Source organism: Diospyros lotus, chromosome 1, assembly GCF_014633365.1.
Source record: "Diospyros lotus cultivar Yz01 chromosome 1, ASM1463336v1, whole genome shotgun sequence".
Taxonomy (NCBI): Eukaryota; Viridiplantae; Streptophyta; class Magnoliopsida; order Ericales; family Ebenaceae; genus Diospyros; species Diospyros lotus.
Window position 1 is genome coordinate 13,137,095 of NC_068338.1, and position 10,159 is coordinate 13,147,253.

The 10,159-nt window shown below is 37.5% G+C and overlaps 1 protein-coding gene across 1 annotated transcript; it reads right to left on the bottom strand.

The window, feature by feature from the left end:
* Positions 1-2,537: 2,537 nt before the first annotated feature.
* LOC127802738 (secreted RxLR effector protein 161-like) lies at positions 2,538-3,230 on the bottom strand. The gene has a single exon (XM_052338779.1). It carries the CDS (start codon positions 3,228-3,230, stop codon positions 2,538-2,540), a length of 693 nt encoding a protein of 230 aa, XP_052194739.1.
* Between the last annotated feature and the right edge of the window lie 6,929 nt (positions 3,231-10,159).

Consider the following 10,159-nt stretch of genomic DNA (forward strand, 5'->3'; position numbering starts at 1 on the left):
GGCGTAAGTCCGTGGAATGGATCCATGGTAGCGACATTTTATGATGATATGTTATGTATAATGGCAAGACATGGTAGCCTATATTAGGTTGCTACAGGTTTGTATGCGGGACTTAGACGCCATTATGTGCATCTTATATGGGACCCAAGGATCCTCTATGTGCAGTTAACTTTATGTTTATGCATTTAGGGCTAATGCACGTATTGAACATAGCATGATGTGTTACTGCATTGACATGAAATGCGTATGGTATGGGAAAAGCTCTATTCTTAACATGTTCTCTTTACTCTATTATGTTTGCTGAGCCTTGCGACTCACATTTGCTTACGTCTTTCCAGGTAAGAGCAGGGTACCAAGCAAAGGTAAGATAGGTAGTGCTCAAGGCGGGAGTTAAACGTGTACAGAGCAGTCCTGACCATAAGGTCCTGGTGGTATCTTTTTGTTGCAGATGTTGTAATAGGATAAGGTGTTAGACTCAGTATTGCTTATTGTAATTGAGCTTGATGTATGCTTAAGAATATGTTAAGTGGATTGATGAGACAATAGCAAAGTTTGGTTATCAAAAATAAGTATGTTAGCTATTGTATTTTCATTAAGACTCTGGCAGGTGCCAACTATTTTAACGCTTCCCCTTGAATTCCTTGGCCGAGGTTTTCAAAGAAGAGGTCACCATGAGTTTTTGGTAGCCATGCTGGCGTCGCATCCCCAGGGAAAACATAAAATAAATATTAAGTGTAAATGGGGGCGTTACAATAATGGCTTCCTACTCTTTTGATCGGGGGTCCCGAGAGGAAGAGTATCTTACCCTGCAAATTTTGCATGGGTAATCCTTTCAATTGCATCCTTACTCCTTATCGATGCATGCGGAGAGACACTCCCAACCCTAAAGGACGTTCAGAGGGTCTATCGCAATACTATAAATAAATTATTGGCTTAGGGACTCGATGAGTTAGCAAGCCTGCTTTCCATAGAAAACATTAGGGATACAGGTTGGGGGCTCGTTAGGTATGCTAATCATCCTTCTCCCCTTACATTCCCGGTCGAACAACAAGGTGACGACAACTTCGTGGAAGCAAAGAGGGAGGATAAGAAAGGTTTTATGAAGTTATTGTTAGGAACCGGGCAACTATGAAGATATGATTCTGCCTTGGTTGATCCGTAGAGTCGCAAACACGAACTCCTCCAAGTCGGTCCACACGATCGGCCGTTTCCATGAACACCTTGAGTAATGCTACTAACCCTAGGCGCCTCCAATGAGAGATCCGAATTTCTCCTTGTTTTTCCAGCTTCTTAAGTGGCCTATTTATAGAGTAAAAACCCTAAACAATTTAGGTCTGGCCCATAATCATATTGGGCCGTATCTCTCTTTTAATTTGTGGAACGGACTCGACCCAAGTGTGTGACCCCTTAGGTCCACCATTGGGCTAGATGTAGGGCCAATTCTATTGGGCTATATGAAGGCCCAACTCCTTAGAATAATTAAACTCTTTTAATTAAACTTATGGGCTTCATAATTAACTCATCTCATGGACTTCTTAATTAAACTCTTTAATTAATAGTTTTAGAATTAATCATATTAATTCTAAAACCCTACATATCATGGTTAACGTCTAGCAACATGCCATGAACGCCTAGCCAACGATGAAAAAAAACATGAACCTTTTCGATTGCAATTACCGTACAGTAAAATCCTTTCATCAACTATGTCCCCATTGAATTTAGGGTATGATTTTATGACGAAACCCTAGTCATTCAATAACTATGTATCCATTCCAGATTTATGACTTGTTTGATGAAATCAAAACACCTTTTGATTTCCATCTCACATTGGCCAAGGATTTCCTTAGTCATGAAATCATCGGAATACATAGGACATCTTCTCATCTTGTCGATAAGTGATGAATCCTATTTCGACATTCACAAGCCTTCATATGTGATAAGGTTACGCCCAGTGATAATTTGTTAATGACTCCATTGGAATCCAAAAAAGAACCAAAGCGTAACCAGTCAAATATAAGACTACCATGATGTCTCAAGTCTAAGGACCAATCTGCACTACTGCAACACAGAAATTTCAATTCGACAATCAACAATTACCATTAGGAATTCTGTAGCGGGTCAGTTCAGTGTACTTATTCTTATAATAAGCACCCACATATATGCACTAGTGTCCACACACCAATGTCTATGAAACAAGACATTCTCCTAATTGAGCATACATCATATGTGCTAGTCTATCCGAGTTATTAGTGTCCAATCCTAATAACTCTACGACTAGGAACATTTAAGATCAAGGCTTATAAGGAATATGTTTCATGATCGTCATCTCTATGCACGACCATATTCCATGAGCCTATATGATCTATGGACTTTGTCAAATATGGAAATTATAAAGACAACCATCAATGATAAACAAAAAACATAATGCCTTGCAATAATAATTGATTGAAGATAAAGAGTCACGATATAAAATATGATCAATTACATGTAAATATAATTGGCTTGTGGGGCATATCTCTAACAATCTCCCACTTACCCTAAAGCCAATTTCCCATGTATCTTAAGCCCATCTTCTCAAGATGACGTTCAAAAACTTGTTGTGACAATGGTTTTGTAAGGGGATCTGCTACATTCTCCGCTGATACAACCTTCTCCATTTTGATGTCACCATGGCCAATTATCTCACGGATTAAATGAAATCTCCGCAATATGTGTTTGGATCTTTGATGGGACCTTGGTTCCTTTGCTTGAGCAATTGCACCATTGTTATCACAGTAAACTAGAACTGGATCAACAAAAGTAGGAACCACTCCCAGTGCTGAGATAAAATTTCTCATCCAAACTGCTTCCTTTGCAGCATATGATGCTGCAATATATTCAGCCTCAGTGGTAGAATCTGCAGTTGTTTCTTGTTTGGAACTCTTCCAACAAACTGCTCCACCATTAAGGGTGAATACATAACCAGACACTGATTTTGAGTCATCTACATCAGACTGAAAACTTGAATCCGTAAAGCATTCCAGTTTCAGTTCACCTCCTCCATATACCATGAAAGTGTCTTTTGTCCTTCTCAAGTACTTAAGAACTCCTTTCACAGCTATCCAATGCTCCTCACCTGGATTAGACTGATATCTGCTCATGACACTCAAAGCATTTGCGACATCAGGTCTAGTGCATGGCATAGCATACATTATGCTACCTATGGCAGAAGCATAGGGTATAGATGCCATTCTTTTCCTCTCTTCTGGAGTCTTTGGAGACATAGACTTGGAGAGAGAAATCCCATGGCGCATTGGAAGAAATCCTATTTTAGATCCTTCCATGTTAAACCTTTTTAACATTTTATCCATATACAATGCTTGGGACAAACCAAGCATCCTTTTTGATCTATGTCTATAGATCTTAATCCCCAAAATGTAAGATGCTTCGCCCAAATCTTTCATGGAGAAATTAGTAGATAACTACGCTTTTGTTGCTTGTAACATACCTACATCATTCCCAATGAGTAGTATGTCATCAACATACAACACCAGAAAAGTGACTGCACTCCCACTAACCTTCTTGTACACACATGGTTCATCCAAGTTTCTGATGAAATCAAACAATTTGATTGTCTCATCAAAACGTATGTTCCAACTACAGGAAGCTTGTTTTAGCCCATAAATGGACCTTTGAAGCTTGCAGACTTTCTGCTCATTTCCATTGGATATGAATCCTTCTGGTTGTATCATATAAATATCCTCCTTAATGTCACCATTAAGGAAGGCTATTTTCACATCCATTTGCCATATCTCATAGTCATAATATGTAGCTATGGCAAGTAAGATCCGAATGGACTTAAGCATCGCAACTGGTGAAAAAGTTTCCTCAAAATCAATACCTTGAGTTTGAGTGTAACCCTTTGCCACCAAACGAGCTTTATAAGTCTCTACTTTTCCATCAACTCCAAGCTTTCGCTTGTAGATCCATTTACAACTAATAGGCACAATACCTTCAGGAGGATCCACCAAAGTCCATACTTTGTTAGAGTACATGGAATCCATTTCGGATTTCATAGCTTCTTTCCATTTTCCCGAGTCGATATCAGATATCGCCTCCTTGTAGGTTCTTGGATCATCATCCAATAGAAGGTTATCTTCATTACCTTCAACTAAGAAACCATACCTATCAGGAGGTCTCGTGATCCTTTGGGATCTACGAGGAGATTGTGTACTTTGAGGTTCAAAGTTATTTTCTGCTTCCACCTGTGGGATAGTAGTTTGTGATTCTTGAATTTCTTCAAGATCTATCATATTGCCATTATTCCCATCTAATAGGAATTCTTTTTCTAGAAAAGTGGCATTCCATGAAACAAACACCTTTTGTTCAAGGGGATGATAGAAATAATATCCAATTGATTCTTTTGGATATCCCACAAACTTACACTTAGTGGATCTAGTATCCAACTTATCTCCCACTATTTTCTTAACATAGGTAGGACACCCCCATATTCTTAAATATTTGTAACTGGGTGTCTTACCAAACCACATCTCATATGGTGTCTTAGACACTGATTTAGAGGGAACTCTATTCAGCAAATAGGCAGCTGTCTCAAGAGCATAGCCCCAAAAGGATAAAGGAAGATCAGCGAAACTCATCATGGATCTCACCATATCTAATAGGGTTCGATTCCTACGTTCAGAAACTCCATTGAGTTGTGGTGTTCCTGGTGGAGTCCACTGGGAGAGAATCCCATTCTCTTTAAGATGATCAATGAATACTGTACTCAAGTATTCTCCCCCTCGATCAGATCGAATGATCTTAATACTTTTTCCTGTTTGTTTTTCTACTTCATTCCTGAATTCTTTGAACTTTTCAAAGGCTTCTGACTTGTGCTTCATAAGGTAAACATAGCCATACCGTGATAAATCATTGGTGAAGGTAATAAAGTATGAAAAACCACCTCTTGCACTAACATTTAGTGGCCCACAGACATCTGAATGGATCAAATCCAATAGGTTAGATGCACGCTCCACTTGTCCAACAAATGGAGATTTCGTCATCTTTCCTTTAAGACACGATTCACAAGTTGGAAGTGACTGTAAGTCAAACAAGTTTAATAACCCATTTTTAACCAACTCATTTATCCTGTCTTTGGAAATATGACCTAATCTCAAATGCCACATGTAAGCATAATTTTGATCATCAGCCTTTCTTTTGTTACTTTGTTGTAGACAAATCATGGAATCTTTAGTTTGAACAGAATACAAATTATTTGATAATGCACCAGTATCATATAAAAAACCATTTTTGAAAATAGAACAAACTCCATTTGCTATTGAAAAATTAAAACCTTCCTTGTCCAAAACAGGAACAAAAATAATGTTCTTAATAATGTCTGGCACATAAAAACAATCATTCAAAACTAACTTTATTCCAGATTCTAAAACTAAATAAATTGTCCCTATGGCTATAGCAGCAACTCTTGCTCCATTCCCAAGCCGTAGAGAAGCCTCATCTTTATTTAGCCTCCTGCTTGTTGTCATCAACTGCAAATCATTACAAATATGACTACCACATCTGGTATCTAATACCCAAGAAGCATCATTAACTGAAAGGTTAATTTCAACAAAGTACATACCTGAATCAAAACGTTTCTGTTTCAGTTCTACAAGATAAGTCTTGCAATTCCTTTTCCAGTGCCCAAGCTTTCCACAATGGAAGCAATTTCCTTTCTCTAACTAACTTGGCTTTGCTTTCTTAACTCCACCCTTTGGCTTTGTCTTCCCCTTTTGAGAACTCTTCTCCTTTCCTTGCTTTGACCAATTCTTCTTTGGTTTAGAGGAATGTGAGGAACCAATGAGCATGACAGGTTTATCCTTCTTCATTGTCATTTCAGCAGTCTTCAACATGTTAAGCAACTCAGGAAGAGTAGTTTCAAGCTTATGCATATTGAAGTTCATGACAAAATGATCAAATGAATCAGGAAGAGATTGTAAAATAAGATCTACATATAGATCATTATCCATGACAACACTCAAAGACTCAAGCTTTTCAATCAGGCTTATCATCTTCAATACATGAGTATTGACAGATTCAGTATCCGTCATACGGGCCCTGAAAAGCTCTTTTGAGATCTGATATCTCACATGTCTAGTCTGCTCACCATACAACTCTTGTAGGTGCAAATGAATCTCTGCTGCATGCTCCATTTTCTCATGCTACTTTTGCAGCTCATTTGACATCGATGCCATCATATAGCAACAAGCCTGAAGATCATCATCTTTCCACTTCTGCCAAGTGGTAAGTTCCTCTAGCGTGGACGCCTCTGAAACTTTTTCAGGTGGGGCCTTATCCATAACATATGTTATTTTTTCGGAATCCAAAACAATTTTGAGATTCCTAAGCCAATCTAGATAATTGGGACCTGTCAACTTGTTAGTGTCTAGCAAACCTGCAAGTGGATTCTTGGCCATTTTTGATTTCACAAATCTGCAAATATAAACATGATCATACATTTAAACATTCAATCAATTACATTCACATATGATTAAGGACTTTTGTGTCATAAGTGATAGTCCCACTATTTTAATCAAATCTTAGCACCCTTAAAATAAGATTTGGAAAGCTTAAATACATAGGCTTTCTAGTGGGCTTGAGACCCAATTAGAATTACCATAAACTCGAATAATATCGAAGCTCTTATAGTAATTTTAAAAGGTAGGCAACTCTTACCAATTACATCTCATGCAACCCTCAAACTATTTTGCCTCATATTTGCATAAACTCAAATACTATTGAAGCTCTTATGCAAAACATGTTAAGTCAAACCATCATCAATCACAAGTGTGACAAATAGAGATACCCCCAAATAATATTGACGATAGTATTTCTACTTATCACCTAATGTACATCAACATGTGTAACATATAATATAGATTGCCATACTTAGTATGCCCCAAATGATATTGGCGATACATATTAAACATGAAAACCTAATATTATATGCCAATGATGGAAGGCTATGGAGAAATTAAACTCTTTTGATTTCCCCGTTCATGACTTAAAATTCATTCTTAAAACAATTTTAAGCGAGGGGTTTTAATCTATCATACATATCATATTACATGCATTTAACACATTGCATAATCAATTCATCATAAGCATGCATCTAATACACAATGATATCAACATGTTATAAGCATGTATCTTAAAATCAATAAAACCATCTCAAACAATGAAGATAGCAATTGAAGACAAGTTAAAAGGACATGTAAACAAAACAGTTTTCAGCTTTTGCATATCTTATGCACATAACAGATTATGTTCCACCCTTTACGGGGCTTCGAAGGCAACGCCCCCGGACCAAATTTTACAGAACAGAAACATACAGCAATAAATAATTGCACGGATTAGATCATATCAGAAACCCTTGCCATCAATATGTATATCAACATAATGTTGTTCATTTAATATCATATCAAAAACAATTGCCGTTCTTTGCTGTTCATTTTAGATCATATCAGAAACGATTGTTGCTAGCAAACTATTTGAACACATACTGATTATATCAAACAATAAACAAGAACTGATCGCATCAACATTGCTGTTCGTTTTGATTATATCAGGATGCTTCTATTCAATCAGATCATTATCTCATACTGATCATATCAGAATAGATAATGAACTGTTCGAACAGATGATATCAAAAACAGATCCAAAACTGGTCTCGGTTTGATCATATCAAACCGATTCTTTTGAACATGTTGTTCTATAACATGACCCCATAATCTGAATCGATTTTAATCTTATTTCAAATCGATTACAGATGCTTTTTAACCCTTGCAAACAAACAGATTCGCAACATGATGGAAAACAGCAAAATAATGGCAGATTTTTACCGTTTCTTTATATCAGTTTCATATCATATTAAAACCGATCACTAAACTTAATAATCTACCATCTAAGCATGTTGTTTCATACATCAATAGACCATCTATACATGGCAGAATCGATGATAAATATTGATTTGTTACTGCTGTTCTTGATTCATCAAAACATGGCAGATTTAAAACAAAACAGATTCGTTTTTGCCATAATCAAAGACCGAATCAAATATACAAACTAACAAAATCATCAAAGGTTTGAGATAACCTGTCTCTCTGATACCACTGTTAGGAACCGGGCAACCGTGAAGATATGATTCTGCCTTGGTTGATCCGTAGAGCCGCAAACACGAACTCCTCCAAGTCAGTCCACACGATCGGCCGTTTCCACGAACGCCTTGAGTAATGCTAGTAACCCTAGGCACCTCCAATGAGAGATCCGAATTTCTCCTTGTTTTTCCAGCTTCTTAAGTGGCCTATTTATAGAGTAAAAACCCTAATTATGCCTTTGGAAAAACCCTAAACGATTTAGGTCTAGCCCATAATCATATTGGGTCGTATCTCTCTTTTAATTTGTGGAACGGACTCGACCCAAGTGTGTGACCCCTTAGGTCCACCATTGGGCTAGATGTAGGGCCAATTCTATTGGGCTATATGAAGGCTCAACTCCTTAGAATAACTAAACTCTTTTAATTAAACTTATGGGCTTCATAATTAACTCATCTCATGGACTTCTTAATTAAACTCTTTAATTAATAGTTTTAGAATTAATCATATTAATTCTAAAACCCTACGTATCATGGTTAACGTCTAGCAACATGCCATGAACGCCTAGCCAACGATGAAAAAAAACATGAACCTTTTCGATTGCAATTACCGTACAGTAAAATCCTTTCATCAACTATGTCCCGATTGAATTTAGGGTATGGTTTTATGACGAAACCCTAGTCATTCAATAACTATGTATCCATTCCAGATTTATGACTTGTTCGGTGAAATCAAAACACCTTTTGATTTCCATCTCACATTGGCCAAGGATTTCCTTAGTCATGAAATCATCGGAATACATAGGACATCTTCTCATCTTGTCGATAAGTGATGAATCCTATTTCGACATTCACAAGCCTTCATATGTGATAAGGTTACGCCCAGTGATAATTTGTTAATGACTCCATTGGAATCCAAAAAAGAACCAAAGCGTAACCAGTCAAATATAAGACTACCATGATGTCTCAAGTCTAAGGACCAATCTGCACTACTGCAACACAGAAATTTCAATTCGACAATCAACAATTACCATTAGGAATTCTGTAGCGGGTCAGTTCAGTGTACTTATTCTTATAATAAGCACCCACATATATGCACTAGTGTCCACACACCAATGTCTATGAAACAAGACATTCTCCTAATTGAGCATACATCATATGTGCTAGTCTATCCGAGTTATTAGTGTCCAATCCTAATAACTCTACGACTAGGAACATTTAAGATCAAGGCTTATAAGGAATATGTTTCATGATCGTCATCTCTATGCACGACCATATTCCATGAGCCTATATGATCTATGGACTTTGTCAAATATGGAAATTATAAAGACAACCATCAATGACAAACAAAAAACATAATGCCTTGCAATAATAATTGATTGAAGATAAAGAGTCACGATATAAAATATGATCAATTACATGTAAATATAATTGGCTTATGGGGCATATCTCTAACAGTTATCGTCATACATCCTCACCATTCCTCAAGAGGAATCCTCTCATAAGGGTAGACTTTCTGTGTCACTAATATTATTTTCTTGCTTGACATGTCTATTATCTAATTTGCTTTTTTTGCCTTGCAGAGATGGATATGCTTCAAGAGATGAATTGGTGCCCATGTGAGGAGGAAGCTCAAAGACTTACGAGGAGTGGGAACTCCTCCGGCCCCTCTAAAGGATCTAGTCCCTCATCAAGCTCCCATCCTTCTTCTTTATCACACTCCCAAAAACAAGCGAGGGCTTCCTCCTCGAGGGCCACTGCAACCTCCATAAACGTTAAAGACTTAGGGATGTCGAAGCTTTAAGGGAAGCGCTAAACACAATGACCCCTGAGGTAACAAATATGGCTCCTCCTCATACCTCTAGTTCTCGAGGAGGGTAAGGTCCATCTTCTTGCTTCTCTAGGGATTTGGAATGAATTGATGAGGAGTGTCGCCACCCCATGGTTCCTAACCGTAAGGATCGTAGGAGACTACGAGAGGAGAAGTCTCTCGCAAGCCCTAACACTATTACGAACTACAACAAGATG